General features: G+C 39.9%; 1 protein-coding gene across 1 annotated transcript; it reads right to left on the reverse strand.

The window, feature by feature from the left end:
- Window positions 1-3,385: 3,385 nt before the first annotated feature.
- LOC139292863 (coiled-coil domain-containing protein 138-like) lies at window positions 3,386-18,469 on the reverse strand. The gene is made up of 15 exons (XM_070915258.1): window positions 18,389-18,469; window positions 17,942-17,981; window positions 17,533-17,647; window positions 17,339-17,439; window positions 16,829-16,992; window positions 16,396-16,533; window positions 15,706-15,825; window positions 15,196-15,273; window positions 14,771-14,890; window positions 13,890-14,036; window positions 13,618-13,734; window positions 11,973-12,162; window positions 8,771-8,944; window positions 4,360-4,498; window positions 3,386-3,596 (listed from the first exon to the last, which is right to left on the reverse strand). Exons 1-15 carry the CDS (start codon window positions 18,467-18,469, stop codon window positions 3,470-3,472), a joined length of 1,851 nt encoding a protein of 616 aa, XP_070771359.1. The 3' UTR covers window positions 3,386-3,469.
- Between the last annotated feature and the right edge of the window lie 892 nt (window positions 18,470-19,361).

The following is a 19,361-nucleotide window of genomic DNA, read 5'->3' on the forward strand; positions in this document are numbered from 1 at the left end:
ATTGTGCAAAAGTTGGACATAAAGTGTGAGGTGCAGAACCATCTAATATGAACATAACATAACTTCAGTCTCGACCTTGAGAATACAAATATGTAATAATAAACAAATAAACTCCATTTGCTGAAGGCGGCCATGGTCAAAAGCTCTGAAAAAAAGGTATTAAAATGATGTTTATTCGAGAGGTGTTTCTAATGTTTGATGTTTTGTCCATGGCTGTTGTACTGGATTGCATTAGACTACATGTGTACCTAATAAAGTGGCCACTGCCTGTATATCCAGAGAGAGAGATAGAGCGAGCATATGCATGGACAAAAGTGAAGTGGAATATTTGAATATTTCTCTTTTTCAGATGTGAAAAGTTGTCACTGTTAAAATCTTTGTAACAGACGCACACTCAAATTGACAACAGCTTTCCCTAAACGTGGGTAACTACAAACCTTTTACAGCCATCTGTCAAGCCTGCAGAGGGTGAAAAGGCAGAGTGTCACTTTAGGGTCATCTTTGATCACTTCCAGTCTGAGAATCGTATAACCTACAAAACAACAGTTTGATTTATAAGGGAAAGTGCGGACAAAACTGAGATTAGGACAATTTTATTTGCCAGGTCTGCCAAACAGGGACGTGCCCCAGAGTTAATTTAAACAGCATTGTTGGGTGTGAACACACTTCGCCACTTCTGGAAGTATTCAAATACTTTACTAAAGTCAAAAGTACTAATACCACATTGCAAACATACTCCATTACAAGTAAAAGTCCTGCATTGAAAATACTTAAATGATTATCAAAATAGTTGCCATTCATTTTCTGTCAATCAACTAATGTTTTCAGGTGTATATATTTTTTAGGTACAGTACTTTAATTTATAAAAAAGTATTTTATAAACTCTTCATATGGTTTGTATACAAAAATCTTAATTTGTAAAGTAACTAAAGCTGTCAAATAAATGTAGTGGAGTGAAGAATACAATATTTCCAACTGAACTGTAGATGTATTAAGTAGCATGAAAAGAAAACACTCAAGTCAAGCACAAGTACCTCAAACAAACGAAAGTAGAGCACTAGTGCCGGTAAATGGTGCAGCTCTGATCGGCTGTCATGTGTTACCACTCTGCTCAATGGCTCCAAATTAGAGCTTTGGCAAAGCAAAAGACGAGTTGATAGAGAAAGAAAGCGATGAGTGGCTTCACAGTGAGCTCCAGTTCTCAATCAATTTGGAGAGCTGAAGAGGTGGAAGAAACGGTTGATGAGAATACGATGATCTTGACAGAGTGATTTTATTAACCACCCTGCATCTGCCTTGAAGTGACAGAAGACAAACAGAATTTTTCCGAGGGTCGGACCTGCACATGTACTCTGGGAGGCTTGGTGAAGAACGGAGGTCACAGGATGGTGAGGTGAGGAGGTGTTTACGTGGCTGTGTGTTCCGCTGTTGATCATAAAGCCTGATGTTTCCATTTGATATCGTCCAGATGCGACAAAATTCAACAACAGCCACAATGGGAAAGCAATGTAAATACTCTCCTCTGTAATACTGCCAGCAACACATGACCTCCTTTTTTATGTAGAACATAGCCTCCTCTTCTTATGGCTGTTGACAGTGAACGAGTAAAAATGTAAGCAAGAAAATCATTTAAGGTAAAATACGACTTAATCTGGGTGATTTGCTCTGTAGGACTGAGGGGGATTTCCCCATTCTGGTCTCTGCATCGGTGCCCTGGAAATTTTGTTTCACCCCCAGTGGAGATTTAAATTATACTACTTATTTACAACAGCACCATCATTTTTAAAAGGGCACTAAAATGAAATCGTTTTCCAGTCATTTTGCATATAAACTGAACTTTTAACATTGTTCTTGCATGTGATCTGGTGCCTGCCATGTAATAACACGTAAAGTGTATGGAAACCAAAGTCATTTGGGGTAATAACATTCCATATCATTAAATGGGCTAAACTATAAGCTACAGCTCCCTCCTGAACCTTTCTCACAGCTGAACATAGGCTGCATGATCCAGAAGCTTCCAAACAGGTGAAAAGAAAAAACAGTTTAAGAAAATGCTCAAAATCATCATACTTCAAAACTATCATACTGTATTCCATTGTAGTTTGACTGTACAATACTATTTTTTACCTTTCACTTAAATACCACCATGTGTCTCCTTTTCCACCAGTGGCTCTACTATAACTGTAATGCAGACAGTTTCCAAGTGTCTGCAATCACTCAAGGATTTACTTTAACTCAAATATATCTAAAACAGGTTGCATTTACTTTGGCAGAACATTTCATTTCAAACATCTTTTTTTTTTAATGTTTTCTCGAGCAAGCCTCCGGACCGTCAACACTGTTGCGTCAAGTAAATAACAAGAAAATATTTAATTTTGATTTCATTTTTCGTGATTGAATTAATTTGATTTAATGCTTTAATGTCCCCGTGCACTAACCAGTAGTTGGTCAAATGTTGAGTTGTCAATACTGTCTTGAAAACAAGATGTACATCTCAAAAGGCTTGTCCTGTTATCAGCAGATTTGTTCAAACCATGTACAGACTCATCAATTCAATTCAAGAGCCTTGTTACAGTAGACAACCAAGTATACTGTACACAATATCAAGCAAATCTTTGATCAAACTCACCGTCTTCGAGTCCTGACCAGAACACTGTTTCACACAACTAACATGCACTTAATTTAGGAATTCGGATGATGTAGGGGCCTTAATAAATTGACTGCACCCCTTTCAAATTCAGACCAGCCAAGCACTTCGGATTCAGTTTTCAACGAGCATGTTTTAAGTATCAGCTGTAATTGTTCCAGCCCATCCAATCTCCTCCATCAACCAACACCACCAGTGTGTCCCATCCTGAGACCATTACTCCCATCAACCCACCCATGCTCTGGAACAAACAAATAAGAACGTTTATACGAAACATATGGATTTCAGCATTTCATATGCAGTCCGATCTTAACGTCCCTCAGTTCTTTTTGTTTATTGTCATTAAAAAGCTTCACAGTCACAGCCTCTCTTCCTCTGAGCACATCAGACACCCATTAAGGCCACTGGCAAGCATGACACTCGTTAAAAAAAAGAAAAAAGAAAAAGGGATTCACAAAGAACAGAGGACAAGACATCAGATTAACAATGTGGAACGAAAAAACAGACGGGTCACGAAGTGCAAACATACACAACACCAAAAAAAAGTACTTCTGACAGACAAAAGAACTTCAAAAGCACATCACTATATAAATAAAGAATGTGCTTCTGCATTTGTTATTTGAGGTAGAGTAGTGCGGAGCCTTGAAGTACTGTACAGTTGGAAATATGGTAATTACAGTTTGAGCACACATGAAAGACCAAGCAGCGTGCTGAAGTCATGAAATACAGGGGCAAGTCATCTTTATCCTAACTGGGAAGTCTGAAGTTTTAAAGAGACCTTGAATCCGGCATGAGGCAGAGAAACACATGTGAGTGTGTGTATTATTTAAGGTTGTGGAGGATGGACTTGAGGTTGAGGCAGAGGAAGGTGTGTGTGTTGTTGGTTTTGTGATTAAGTTCTTGTATCTGGAGGTGGAGGGAGGACAGTTCAAAGAGACGTCGGTTCCTCCTGGACAAAATCAAAGAAATACAAACACAACAACCAGTCAGTCAGTCAGTGAAACATGTTCCCATGAGTCAGTCACACTCACCTCCTTCTACTTCACCAGTGTACTACAGCTGTATCACTAGCTATCTTTGGCTGGATTTACACTTCATTAGTCTGATGTATTTAAATACACTTGATGACCAGTTGACTCGATTAATGAACACACCTGACCTGTTGTGTCCGGGAAATACACACTACTAAACTTCTCCAGAAAAGTCAGTTATCAGGGTTCATTGTCTGGGAACCACGAATGTCTGTACAAAATATTCGACTAACCAAACGACATTTCCATCCCTAGAGCCACATCGCTAACATGGCTGTAATATGACTTCAGCACACACACAGAGCAAATAAATACATGACCGCCACAATCTAGAAATAACTTGATTAAAAAAGAGCTGCAAGCTAAACTGTGGCTATGATTGGCCTAATAATCCTGTGGTTCCCAAGCTGGGGGTTGGGACGCTCCCAAGGGGCCACAAGATAAATCTGAGAGGTCACGACAACAGGGTAGGAGAAAAAACTACACAAAATTATATTTATGTTTTCAGATGTTCCTCGAATCTTTGCTTTTTTTTTCTTGTGAACAACTTTTTAAAGACACAAGAAATGATAAGAGTGCACAAGCGTCTGGTTGCATACATCCGAGCATGCAGGTATTTACTACCCATGATCCCAGATACATTGTGTGTTATATTATCAAAATGGAGATCCCCGCGTCTACCTGATGCTGGAGAGCTTCTGTAGGAGGATGGAGAGCTTCTCCAGCGACGAGAGCTCCAGGCGAGAGTTTTTAAGAAGCTGGGAGGCCGTTCGGAAAAACTCCTCACAGCTACATGCCTCCAGGAAGGGATTCAAGTAGCCTGCGAGCACACAAACACAAGCAGAGCATAGAAAGCAGGATATTATTAAAACAAATTTCTCTAATGAACTGCACATTTTTACTTAATGTTAAAACTTCTGAAGAGCTGGAGATTATTATCAACTTCATTTTGCCATACTTTCCAGATTTGCATATAAATGAAAACTACATGGACGCACAAACAAACCATGAAAACACTTTAACAATCAAAACTGAGTTAGACAGGGACACAGATGGTCAGAGTGGCTCTGTGATGATTGTATTTGGAAGAGCTTGTCACTGTTAACTTTGACTTTCCCTTCACCCCCCCTCACACTCACACACAGGGAGATGAAACAGAGAAAGGATAACAGCATCAATCCACACAGATGGGAGCTGCACATTTTTAAATGAATAAAAACAAATGTGGACCTTATGAAGTCCCAAAATTAGTCAGTTTCTTGTAAACAAACATTTGTTTCTGCTAAAGCCACATTCTTGCTCCTTCAAAAACTAACTCTCCACCATCTTAGACCACGCACAAGGGTGAGGGAATCCAATCTGAGCCACAGAGGGACTTGTTTTTGGCTGGTAGAGAGGTTCTGCTGGCATCAAATCACAGCGAAAGATTGGACGGGGAAGAATAGGATCAGGTTCAGATAAGAAAGGATAAGATGGGAAGAATTTGATAATATGAGAAGGATAAAGCAGGAGAGGATAGTTTGGTCAGTCTTTTTCCAGCAGTAACATCACTTCACCTCAAGGTTATAGAACTACTATATATCATTCATTTTACAGTTTGTCTTCCACATGCATGTTTCAAACTCCAGCGTTTTTTAAACTAAAACTTGCTGACTGATGAATATTTAGTGTAATGTAGTGGCTGTTAGCTAAACTATGTATCTGTAGCTGAATGTAATCCTAATTTAATATAAATAAAGTTGTGAGCTGCTTAGAGGTGTAGGTCAGCAACTAATGGTCAGTTATTTTTTATTTTTGTGATTAACTGATTAATCACTTAAAAATGTAAAATGTCAAAAAACAGTGTAACAGGTCCACAGTGATGATTTTAATTGCTTGTTTTGTCCAACCAACAGTCCAAAACTCAAAGATAAAGTGATTTAAAACAGAAAAGCAGCAAATTCTCACATTTTAGAAGCTGAGACGAGAAAGTGTCTGGCATTTTTTTAAATCGATTAATCGATTATCGAATGTTTTAGTAATTGTCTGTTAATTGATCATTTCAGCAATGAGGAGATGACACAAAAGGCGACTGGCACAAATTTCTTATTATCCGTTTCAGAGGCACTAATATCGTAAGACCAAACAAACGCCTGCAGCACCTCAGCCCACACTGCCCAGTCTTCTGATGGGTCTTTATCCTTTTGATGTGTGCTACATTCTACACATACGTGGCTATACAGATACAGATGGAGACACAGAAATACAGACACATTCCTCATGAGTGTAATGGTTGGCAACATAGGTGCTGTGGGACACATAAAATAATAAGAAACAAAGGTAAGAAGCCCTTGTCTTAAGTAATTTAACCATGTCAGGGAGGGATGGTTTTTTTTTTACCTGCAACACCATCAAACAACAATAAATACTTCTCTACAGTTGCATGCATGGAAAGACACACACAAACACACACACACACACACACACACACACACACACACGCCAAGTAGGTCCATATGTGACTGTGGAAGTTAAATATACTGTATGAGGCAGTTTTGTAGTTAATGTACCCACTGCTTAGCAGACATCAGTCACAGCCAGTAAAACACTGTTACTGAGTGTGTTTTGTGTATTTGCGAGTGCTGAGGTGGCCAACTGCATTTTTGCGATCCATGAATGTGCTATTCACGAGATGTGTTGTGTAACTGATGGAGTGTGTGACTGACCCTTAAACAAGCAGTCAAGTTGTCGCAGTATGACCACAAATCTCCTGTATGTGTGTGTTTTGTGTTCGACTAGACCTTTTTGTTTTGTTTTGTTTTATTGGCAACCTTCAGCTGTAAACCTTTCTCCCCCTCGTCCTCACCCCTTTCCCGTCTCCCCTCATTACTGCTTGTAAAACACAATAATTAGCAAGTCTTGCTAGACTTACAGTACCCTTGACATGCACAACTGTATGTACACATACACACACACACACTCACTCAGTCACTCACAGCTCCGGCCCCAGTCGCCTCCGGCATATGGCTCTGCTGCGTATTAGCATACAGCAGTCTTAAATGATATGGCTCATGACCCTGCCGAACTCGCCTTTCCATGGAAACACACTGCAGCTGTTCTCTCCTCCACGTACACCTCTGTCAAGTCTTTTGTCTTTCTATAAAAGACCCGGGAGGTGGTGGAGGTCCAAAATTGTATAACTGCAACTTCCAAGTCTAATGCCTGACCACTGCATGTGATTGATGTGAGCTCAGACAAACTGTGACTTTTCACAGTCTTTCCCATTAATTACCCTGACTGTGGCCGCTCGCCAGTTTCACAATGGACAAAAAATATTTTTACTCCTCTCAAAATAACATAAAAGATCCCTAACATTGTGTTTTGTGCAATTGCTTGAGCAAAGCATCTCTCACTCCCAGTCAGTCAGTGACTCGAGGGGGCACTATATGACGCTCACCTGTTCCCGTTCTCACCTGCCTGCTTCTCTCTGTCAGCAGCTAGTCTAAGTTACATTACATTAACCTTACAATAATGTTGGCCTGGCTCCAAAAGGGCATAAAGAGAACACGAACAAAGTCAGATGATGAGACAACAGAGCTTTGAAAATCAAATCCTACCCAACCAGTACTAAATGCAGGCCGGGAGCAGCAGGCTAACATTAGCACCACTCCTGGCAGCGAAGAGCCTGTGTAATACTTAATGATTTGCTGACAGCGGCCAATACACACGCCAACATGTTAGTAAGGGGAGTACAAGCACTTAAGCACTTTCCACTTAAAGCACTGAGGTAAGTAACATTAACTAACATTACAGCATCCACTGCAGTTATCCACTAGTCAAAACTCAATTTTATCATTATCAATGTACGACAGCCAACAGATAATGTGACCGCAGAAGTTATCACTGATGCTTACCCACGGGTCACCACTTTTACCTAATTTCTTTAATGGATTTCTGTTTTTACCATTTAATTGCGTTAAACTCTGTCTCGTTTACCATGCTTTGTGGGTGTGACTTTTTTGCCATGTCATCACCATTGATATCTATACAACCAATGTGTTAATGATTAATCTGTTTACTAGAGAACAACACTGTTTACAACAGCAAAAAGTTCTTCATCGATCTAGTCTCTTAATTTTGCTCTCAAAGTGCACCAGATTGATGCATTTAACTTTAAAATATACAAAGTTTTCTTCCAGGGCAGCATGCCCCCGGACACCCCTAGAGGGTCTGAGGTCCACACGGTCTCACAAAATCCTGTGGGAAACACTGTTTTCGCATGTGGTTTTTATGTGGGGATGATACGGAGTGATACTGCAGGAGGGACTGGTATAAATCAAAGTAAATAGTGAGAGTAAAGACAGTCTATAAATCTGGGCTAGAAGCAGCTTTCAATGCTACGTCAACCCCACACCATTTCCTGCGCACAGTGAATTGTAAAAATGAGTCCTGAGGTCACCAGGGAGGTGCTGGAAATATAACTCTACCTACTTATTAATTTAACAATAACTTGATTTTCTGGACAAGACCACAACACTTGCTGTTGCTTTAATGTAATTCCTAACTCCAAAAAAGTGCTGCTTCTAATGCTGTGACATACATTGACATTGTTTATAAATTCCTTATATATTGCTTCTACTTTTCTGTGACTTCTCTAAAATGTGTGCATTACTCAGTGTACAAAAAGCTGTCATGGCAAATACTTTTATTTCAACAATTACTGAAACAGGATGAAAATCTTCAAGCAGTATTAAAACAAACTAACTGACTAAGGAAACTGCATTGCACAGTGTGTGGTGACAGAAATATATCATTAAGTTTGCTGTGTTGTTTCCTTTGACAGCCGCAGCTTATCATGCTTGCCTGAACCCTCTTTGGCAATGGGAAAATTTGTTTTCTGGTTTTAACACATATAACCGGAGCAGTTGAATATCAAATTGATGTACATCATATGGATTCTCCAGGTAAAGGTTGGCTTGGTGTGGAATTTGTGGAAGGAATTACTTACATTTATATGTCAAAAATGCTGCTGCTCATCACCCTCGAGGCAGTCTCATAAATATGCAAGGGTGATGGGTTTTACACTACACTCATGTGACACATGCCTACTTACGGGACTGTTCAGTTAGCTGCATCAGGATGTCTACAGGTGTGTGCAGACCTCCACGGCCAGCCCGAAGCATCGACAGCAGCACACACACTCCTTCATAGTGGATGAAAAGGCCTCGGCTCTCCTCAGACATCAGCTCGGTATGGAGGCTATCCACCGCCTGGGCCAGCACATCAGCTGCAGACAGGACACAGAGAGACACGTATACATACAGAGATACTTGATTCAATTTTAAATCCAGTGTTTAAGTCTCATTTTAGTCTTTCAGCTGAAACTATCGTCCATGAATCAGCTGAGTCATAAAGAAAAAAATGATTTAATAAGAATACAAGCTAAATGATGTAATTTAATATTACAAACAAACAAATCTCGACTAATAAATGAATTGCATCTGAAAACAGCAAAAAATGCCCAATCACATTATCCTGTAGCAGAAGGTGACATCGACAAATGTCTTGTTTTGTCCAACAATTATTCCAAAACCCCAAAATATTCAATTTACCATAATGTTGACCAATAAAAGAGGGAAATCTCCCTGTTTACTACCTGGAACCACCAAATGTTCGGCATTTTTGGTTGAAAAATGACTTTTTGACAATTATCAAAATAGTTGGATCTTATTTTTATCGACTAATCGTTGCAGCTCTAATCTCACCTTTGTACTATACATTCTTTTTTAGTGTTTTACCTGTTCAGTAGCAGGAAACTTGTCTTCCAACTACCCTTTCCAATCTTATCCCCACAATCCAAGCTGTGTTTACTTTCTTTCTCACACTCCACCACTGTACTTGTGGCCTTACTGCAAGCCATTCTTCTGCAGTCACTACAGTCAAGTCCAAAACCCATTTTGCCTGACAAATTAAAACATATGATTTGTGATCATCTCAAATAGTTCCGAGAATTTCTGAAGTTCTAAGAAAATGCTTTTCAAATGTCCAAAAGTGCTGGATTTACACAACCTGACAAGGGATAAAAGCTTTCTTTTTTCATTTTGGACTGAGTTTGGTTAGCTCCGTCTCAGAATGGTACCTATTATGTGTAAAACCCTAGCAAATATGAGGGGGAAGGCACATCTCTCCATTATACTCAATCTGGTTTCATGTCAATCCAGAGAGGGGGAAAAAGCAAACCTGGAGAGCAGATTTGATAGAAAAGAATCTATATAGAGACATACTGACGGAGGCCTCGAGCATTACGAGCAGATGGAAGGTCAGTTCAGAGGAGAGTTTCATAAAAGATGTCAGGATATGTAGGCTGCACCCAATGAGTGCACAAAGATTTATAGTGTGGAAGGCCAGGAAGCTAAATTTGGATGTAGCTAAAAGCTCCTTGCCAGTTTTCAAATATTTGTATCAGAACAAGACTAAGAACCTAGAGCCACGCCAGCAGCTCTGAGAGACTAAAGCTCTTTATAAAGGAAGTAAGATAGACATAAGTAGAGGTCCAACTATGGTTTTTGATCAGATTAGTGATCGTGGTGGAAGTGGTTGCAATGCCAACATGCTCATAATGACATTGTCCACTGCGTGATTTCCCTGAAGCTTAATAAGCCACATATTATATTTCATAAAAATGTAATAATTTCCTCTGATGTTAGCGGAGGTGCTCTTTATTTAATTTATTGAGGTGAGGCACCTCCACTATAAAACACTGCGGGAAACCCTGCTTTAGCATCCTAGCATACTAACATTTACTGCAAATTAGTACTAAACAGTTTCATAGAAATCCATCCAATATTAATGATTTAAAGATATTTCACTTCAAACTAAAAATGTCAATGGCGGCAAGGTACCACCAAAGTCATTAAGATATATCCTCTGGGGACACTGAGTATCTGTACCAAAATTCAGAGCAATCCGGTCAAGACAGTTCACTGAAAATAACCTCACTAAAGTCATTAGAAATCATGCTTTGGGGACAATGTATCCATGTGGAAAATGTCATGGCAATCCATTCAATAGCTGCTGAGATATTTCAGTCTGGACTACAGTGATGGGCTGACAGATATTGTCATCCCTTGTGCCACTGTGCTTGTGTGGCTAAAAAACCAGTGTATGACCTAATAACAATGTCCAAACGTTCCCTGACCAGCAGTGTTTCATCAACTCTAACAGATGTGCAGAGGGCACAAACAGGACAGTGCAATAAAGTACAGTTCAGCTTTGGTCGTCTCTTCTCTCAAACTGAAATACGTTCTAGTATTAGCAGCGACATGGGCTTTTTAATTAAACTATGAAGTAAGAAGTTTACACAGCATGGTAAGTATGTGTGAGAACACAACACTCAGTTACATGTTTTAACACCCTGCTGTTTCTGTGGACTCACACCTACACAGGTGGGGTGCTAGCGTAGTGGGAAGTGATAAGTAACAACAGATGTACCGCTCACATTTTTTAGGTCTGATTATGATTCTGAGCTGAAACTTAAATTAGGCTCCATGACACCATGGATGCAACAACCACATCCATATAGTGAGTACCTTTACTTTCTGTGATTTACTATTGCTAAGTGCTTAAGTGTAATCTGTATAAAAATTTAATCACAAAAAGCTTTTTTCACATTATTTCAATGGTTTCATCGTTCTTGGCTTAATGACAGAGTGGGAGAGCATATTCCATTTTTTCCCAAATATTTGTCTGTTCCCTTTTTTGATTATTTAATTTATACACGTCAAATGATATATAAGACAGTATCTATATCACAAACTGATCACAGACACAATGAAAGGATTAATAACTGTTCTCATTTCTGCTTAATGTCTGCTGTCTTCTTTTAGCAAAAAACACTCTTCTATTAATCGCTTCAATTCAGTCTATGAGGTCAGAAGTAGATAAATAAAATATGAATTCTGTGATTTCTCAACACAGGAGAATTAACATGCCTCCTGTGGAAATTCAGATCTCATCTTTGCAGTTATGGTGACAGTAAAATTCTCTGTTGAAAAATAGTGACCAATAAGGAGGTGTAATAAATGGATAGATAATAATATTAATAATATACACTTTCCCACAGCCAAGAGCTGATTAAGAGAAAATTACTTGCAAATCACTGATCACTGATAAACTGTCACTTAACAAGCAAAAATGGTTTGCTGGTTCCTGTTTCTCAAACGGGAACATTTATTGCTCTTTTCAGATTCATGTTATTGTAAATCAAATATCTTTGGATTTAACGTCTGTTTGCCTCTTCCAAATATAATGCTTACCTTGTGTGACAGTGCGAAGGATGATGAGGGTGGAGAGGATGCGTGTGTGGGGACAGGGGCTGCGGTAAAGGGGCCAGCTCCTGCAGGACTTGGGCAGGTCTGGATCTCCAGACTGAGGCATCGTTAACTGAGCCGGGGGCTTTGATACTTCCTCTCCTATCCGCCGCAGAGTGGCAGATAGTGCTACATGCTGTGCGCGCGCGCACACACAGACATACACACACACACACACACACACACACACACAGACACACACATAGGTCATTGCAAAAAAAATCCTGTGTCTGCACTGAGTTGCTTTTGTTATATAACTGTCAAAAATAGGAACGATATGCCTACAATGATCTTCATCAAACACCAGTGTAGAGAATACAAGGTCAGCCTGACAGGGAGCCAGCAGGCTTCTTCTGCGACTTCTCCAAACAACCGATGTTGCCAATACATCAGCGCAATACACTACAGCTACGATCCAAGATTTACACTTTTCCAAAGCAGTGGTTTTCAAACTCACTACATCCCTCTCTCTGTCTACTATCCCCTCCCCAAAGTCTCCATCAGCTCCACAGGGACCCCAGACTTTATCTCCCTTCTTCTATTAATGCATCGTGACCCAATAGTGATTGGTTTTATTCTTAAAAGTGAACACATATTGCAGCAATAAAGGAGCATGTGATTCCAGTTTGGAAGTTGGAGGCTGTGGGTAGAGAATTGGGGGCGAAGGCTGGAGACTAGCTCATCGTCTGTATTGGTAGGTTGGACAATGAGCTAAAGGTAAGGGATAAGGGCTGGAGGCTGGTATTTAGCCAGACGACCAAGTGGGACAGGGCAATAGAGTAAAATTGTCCTATCACCCATCACCAATTCAACCAGGAGCGGATGATGTACAGTATTTGTCATGGAGGGCCCCTGGAGACGCTCATGGTCATGTGGCGGTATAACGGAGTGGGGCACACAACCATATCAAATCTACAAAGACAGGGACAGCCTGTTCTAATGCCTAGACTCTGTTCATCACACAGAGACAGGCAGGAGACTTTAGATAACCATGCTTCTCATCTGAACACAAGATGGAACTCGACAGGACCTCCAAACATTAAAGCCTGCCGTGCTGTGAAGGGACATGTAGCAATAGAGGGGATATCCCCTGCTTGAAGTGGATGTGTACTCCTCTGATGTGTAGCGATGTGTCGAGGGAAAACCGTGAGGCGTGTTTGGTTTCTGCTGCGTGATGTTGTTAAAGTGACCCAGGAGCTTTCTGTAGAATAACACTCTACCAAGGCCAAACAGCAACAACTAAAGGAAGGTGCAGGGCACAGAATTAACAGCATTTTGTAATACAATGCAATTTTGACGCTCCCCCTGGCTGCCATGTGGGAGATCAGAAGTTTTCAGCGAAACAAATTTTAAAGGGCAGTCACCTAAAAAGCATGTAAACAGGCTTTTGTTGCAATAAAATAGCATGTAAAATAGCATAAAAACAAAACAGTACTTCTCCCTGTTTGTTTTATGGTAGAACTTATTATCTAGCTACCCTTAGATCATTGTCTTGATTATATCTTGTTTTAGCATATCATTAAGCGTATCATATAACTACTTGCTGCAACAGCCCAGTTTACCCACAGGAATAAAAATATCTTATCTTTACCTGTGTGCTGCTGTCCATGTGTCTCAAAGCCCAGTGGATGAGGCGAAGAAGGTTGAGGACGAGGTCAGGTTCTGACAGCGGAGTGTGATGAAGCTGATCTGCTACTAACGGCAGCACCTAGGGAACCAAAGATAATTTATTACTTTAATGTGTCTTGATCTATTGCTCTTTTGGGGTACAAAAGGACACTACTCCAAAATATGCATTAAAATACAATTGTAATAAAGAGAGAACACAGTGAAGCTACAGTGAAGTTACAGTGAACATGCCACCTTGAGGCATCTCTCGTTGAGTACGACCTCTGGAGGCAGATACCGGCCGACACCTTTGTGTCCCGCAACTGATGACAATGACTGTCCATCAAGTGTCCAGTCCAGGAGGAGGGCCAGGAGCTTTAGTGGGGTGGGACTGGAGCTCCTCTGAAGACAGAAGGGTGAAAATATAAAGGGTTAAATCATATTGCTAAAGTGACTATAGTTATAGTTGTTATTCTAATTAGACCTTTATCATCTGTCAGGTTCACATCTTTATCTGATTTCTATAATATGTCCTGCATGGAGTCACAATGAGCACCTAAGTGATGCAAAAAAGTCAAGATTCAAAGAAACGTAACTAGAATTTATAACTATAATCTATTTGAAGTTCAGCTGTAGGACATACAGGCGCATTCGGAAAAGTGTGAACATTACATCAAGACTGTGATTTCACTGGGGAGCCTAAAGGTGTAAATTAAACTGTGAAAAAGTATGGTAAGGGAATGAAAGTTTGGCTCAGTCAGTGTTCCCAGAATAGAAGACAGAAAGAATCTTTTAAATGACAAGTGCAGCTGCACTGAGCTCAGAGCTCAACTGTATCCACTGATAATTAATCTTTATCAACAACAGTGATAAAATAACAAAATCACAAACTATGATTTACCATGTCAGCTGGCAGGATGAGTGTGGTTTGTGGAGAAGGACTGAGTCATGTACTGTTTCCAGCTCGGATATGTGTAAACGAGTGTGTATAAACATGCTAATTGATGTGTTCGTTCAAAAAACACATTAACAACAAATAAAGTAATGCAGTCTTAATTAGAGCAAATCCTACTGATTGGTAGTGCATTCAACTGTAACACACACACACACACACACACACACGGTTGTTGAAGTACCTTGTTGCTGGGTTTTCCAGAGGCAGCAGTTTTCTCGTTTTTGAATGGTTTAATACATTCGGTGGTCTTAACACTGACTTTTTGACAGCCTCTCAGTGCTATGCTGTGCTCGTATTTCCTCTGAAAAAAAAATCAATTACTAAGTCAATTAATTAATGTATGAAAGAACATCTGCTTTAACTTTAACAAAATATATTAGAAATAAAAGAAGTTCAAAAGAAGTTGATTTACATGCTATAAGAAAATAATGGTTTGAAATTATTTTTAGGGTGGAAAGGCCTCAAACAGGGTTCAGACCATCACGATACACTAAAAACTGATTGTCAGACTGAATGTCAGAACTTAAGCGCTTTCCATAAAAAACTGCCTTGACTCTAGTTATTAAAAAAACACGACCATCTGTGCATTGGTTAATATGTTCTTACCTGCAGGTTCTCAAGTCGGGCCTGTACCCTCTTGGACTGGCTCTCCAACTTCTTATTCTGTTCACTGATCTCATTCAACTGTTGATTTAAAAACAGAAAGAAGTGTAGAAAAACATTCCTCCATTTGTTTAACAAATCTGCCCACTTCTTCAAGCAAAGAAGGCTTCATTCAATAGCAGAAAAAGCACTTTCCCAACAGATATTGGGAAATGCTTGGAAAACAAATGTAAAATCAAGGAATCTGCATTACTGTTGTATTACTCAACATCCAAATACAAGCGGGTTATGCCATAGCGCCCTCCTGTGGTCACTAACAGGTACTAACTGTGCCTTGGAACTTCTACTCCTCCATCCATAATGAGCTTCTAATCAGATGAAAGAACTTCACAAATCTGTAGACTTGCTGGTCAAAATGAAAGTATTCAAGAGTTAGCTGACTTCTGTTGTAGGACTTTATCAAGACCTTGGATATACCAACACAATCCTGGCTTGTATGTGAACATTTCTAACCTGTTTCTTCATGTTGTCATTCAGCTCCTTGATGGTGTCAAAGCTGGACTTGAGCCTCCTGTTCTCTTTGCTCCTCTCTCGAAGAAGATCCTGCAGCTGGCTCACCTCTTGCTGGTGTTTCTGGTGACACAAACATACACATTCATAATGAACAGTGCAACCACGGTAACAATGCCTGAATACCTCAGTGATGAATTACACTGACTTTGCTATTAAAATTCTATAATAGTCAGTCCATTGCATCCTCCCCTTATGTAATAGGAAGTTCTTACTGACCATGACAGAGATCATATTGGCTTAGTTTGATCCGTTTAATTAGTCTGATTATTTCGTTTGACCAACATCAAAGGCTAAAAATTATTATAACATTATTATTGCATTTCCTGAAAACACGCCTGGGGTTCACTACCTGAAATAAAAGAACACTAGAACCTATGTACATACATTCGTTTACACTTGTTATCATACATATAAAATGCAGATTTACATGGATTGAATTACATGATAGAACAGTATGACTAGCTAATAATTAGCTAAATAATTTGGAAGTTTGTGATTGAGGACCACAGAGTTACTTCCTGAAAGGCGACAAGCGGTAGGGTGGAAAGAGCGGAAACAAGGTGTGGTGAAGAAATATATAACACATCCCTTATGTTGAATGTGAATGGATGGAGACTGTGTGTGTCTGACCTCCTCTACAGCCAGTATGCGAGTGTGTAGCATCTCCTCCAGCCCAGCCAGCCTCCCAAAAGCCTCCTCCTGTTGCTTCAGCCTCCTTTCTCGCTCCTGCAGCTCCCTCTCCCACTGCTGCTGGCCTTGTCGCTCTGCCTGCGCACACACACAAACTGACTGTACTATGTTTCATATAAGATACAACATTCCTTCTCTAACCCAAACTAATCTTTGACTCTAAAACTCAAAACTACTCTTCACAATTGCAAAAAGTATGGGAAAATGCAAAACCAAATACAAAGGCACCCTTGTGTATCATAATCTCGGCATTTAAGTTGGTATGTAATGCTGAACACACTTGGAACCTCACACCTTTTCAGTCTCTCTGTTTTGTATTTCCCTCACCTGAATTTATTGATAAACCGACATTACAATACTTGTGCTGTCTCACCTTTAGTTGTTCATAGATGGTCATCATCTCCTGGTACACCTTTGCTAGTACTAAGGAAGAGGAATGGCATGAGTCAGGGAGTTGGTGACCTCTCTGAAACTTCCCATCAGCCTCAGTTTCCTGGGACCCAGGGCTACCATCCAGACAGGAAGGCAAGGTCACATCTGGGTAAAAAGAGGTATGATAGGGGTAAGCCCACGGCTAGCTTATTATCTACCTATAACAGAGGCAGTTAGGAAAAGTTACAGCAAGAACACAAGGAATTCAAGGATAAATCACAGAGGCCTATTTTATTATTCATGATCTTGTCATTCCTTTTAAAACTGCAATCATATCAACATGACTATGCTTCAAAGGATCTTCCTCAGGAAGTAGGAACCCTGAAATTATTTCAGCATCTGCTACTTTGAGTTTGCTATAAAAGGTGGTCAGTCGTCAGTTCTTCTACCTCAGAAAGCACAAACACTGGTGACTGGTATCTTGCTATGACACACACAAATACACACGCACCCGTTTCTGTAAACAGCACCTGAGAGTCATGAAGCGGGGCAGCTGTAAAGTCCCCACTCAGGTCCTCATTACTGCCGTGCAGACTACGATCACTGCCAAACCTTGGAAAAGACGGCAACATATTTTGATCACTGCATAATACTCATTGCAAACATGAATAATGGTATTTGTACGAGTAATCTCCTTGGACTTACTGGTCAGGGTGGTTGGTAACTGCTTTGAACAGCTCATGTAAAGCTTTGCTGTAGCATTTCAACTCTATGCTTGGTTGTTTGGATCTGTTGGCCACAATGAGCCTTTGCACTGCCTCTAAAACAGTGACCATAAAGCAGTGTTAGGCAAATAAGGTCAAGGCGTCTCCATCTTCAATAAATTAGATGTGGGGTTAGACCCATGAGTGTGATTCGAGTAAGACTCAAAACAAAGCCTGTCTTGCAACATACTGTAGGAGGCAGCAAGGAAGAGAGTGAAGCTATACTCACTGTAGTCACCCTTCACATTACTCATTCAATCATTACTTCGCAAGAACGTGAAATATTGTTGAATATAAATAGGTGTGTATAATGTTAGAGCATGTGGAGGCCCTGTGTTAAGTGCACTCACCATCACTGGTCCCTGAGGTCATGTCTTCTGACGGCGGCAACTAAAAATCAGGACAACGACTTGTTTTAGCGCAAAACAGCAGCGATTTGATATTGTTATCGTCTTCTGAGCGAGAATGTCACAACTGTGTTCAACTGCCTGTCAGTAAATAAGTAATGCTACAAGTTAACGTTAGCTAACTTAGCGATTCAGGGTAAACTGACATCAAGGCGTTAGTAACGTAACGTTAACGATAGAAAGCGCTAACGTTCATTTCACGGCCTCGATTATGGAAGCAAGTTAAGCTAGGTTAGCATTACTTCGGTGATACACGGCTGGACCACTGACACAAGAGTGGACACGCAAGTTAACTAACTTATGCGTTGCTTCAAAGGGATAGTGGCCGATGAGTTATCATACAAGCTGAGTTTGTCTGACTAACACTTTAAGTTGTCGTTAAACTCAAACCTGGGTCCTCTTCTCCAAATATTTCTGCTTAAGCTTCTCGACTGTATCAGCCACATCGGTGTATTTAATCTGCAGGTTCATAACTGCTGTAGAAACTCTGCAGTCTTCTTTGTGCTTTAGAAACCACAAAATACAAGTAACTTCCGGTTAACACTTTCGAATTAAAAACCACGAATATGAATAGTTTTTTTTCTTGTTGTTTTGGTTTGGTTTCTTTTCGCTATTTCACGTACATTATTTTGAAATTGTATCACTCTACTTAACTAGTTACGTTTGTTGACTTGACGCAGCTCCAACCAGCCTTGTTTGTCGGCTGCGTGGAAACGAAACACAATCCAAACTTGGCGGATGAACGATCATGTGATGTTGAAGCTTTTTCTTCCCGGCGAGTAGCGCCCTCTAGCAGTGGAGGACAGAGTCTGAACATTGGTAAAGTCCAGTAAATCGTCAAAAAGTCAGTTCCCAAACCTCTTTAAATTGTTTTTTCTAATCCACATAGTAGGCTGATTGAATATGATATTAAGTGGAATAAAATAAAGATTGTAACATGTGCAGTTCAACAGTATTTGTTGGCAGGCTATAGATAATAAACAAACAAAACAAAAACTGCTGCACTTAATTATTAAAGCATTTTCTTCAAATTTCTTTGAATTGTAACATTACATACTTTGTTTTGTTTGTATTTTGTTTCCTTCTTATCTCAACAATGTCCTGAATGTACCGTAAGTTCATGTGCATATTCATACAGTGTTTTGGCAATAGCTTATTTTATGGTAATGCCAATATTAAGTGAATTTTAATTAATTTCACCTTGTCTAAAACACCCTTCTCCTCTCAACATGTAGCTTACTTTAGTTTTGCTGTGATATTTGTGTCCTATACATCATTTCAAGTTAATAATGTATATGAGAACTACATTTCCAATATAGGTTTTTAGTAAAATCTACTGCTAACATCTGCTGTACTGGTAACA

This window comes from Enoplosus armatus, chromosome 11 (assembly GCF_043641665.1).
Source record: "Enoplosus armatus isolate fEnoArm2 chromosome 11, fEnoArm2.hap1, whole genome shotgun sequence".
Classification (NCBI taxonomy): domain Eukaryota; kingdom Metazoa; phylum Chordata; class Actinopteri; order Centrarchiformes; family Enoplosidae; genus Enoplosus; species Enoplosus armatus.

Excerpts from the sequence above, each read along its gene's own strand:
- LOC139292863 (XM_070915258.1), bottom strand. The coding sequence starts at position 18,469 with ATGAACCTGCAGATTAAATACACCGATGTGGCTGATACAGTCGAGAAG. Across the intron at positions 16,993-17,338 it reads GGTGCTGTTTACAGAAACGG|ATGTGACCTTGCCTTCCTGT; the intron begins GTGCGTGTGTAT and ends CTTTTTACCCAG. Across the intron at positions 12,163-13,617 it reads ACATGGACAGCAGCACACAG|CATGTAGCACTATCTGCCAC; the intron begins GTAAAGATAAGA and ends GCGCGCGCACAG.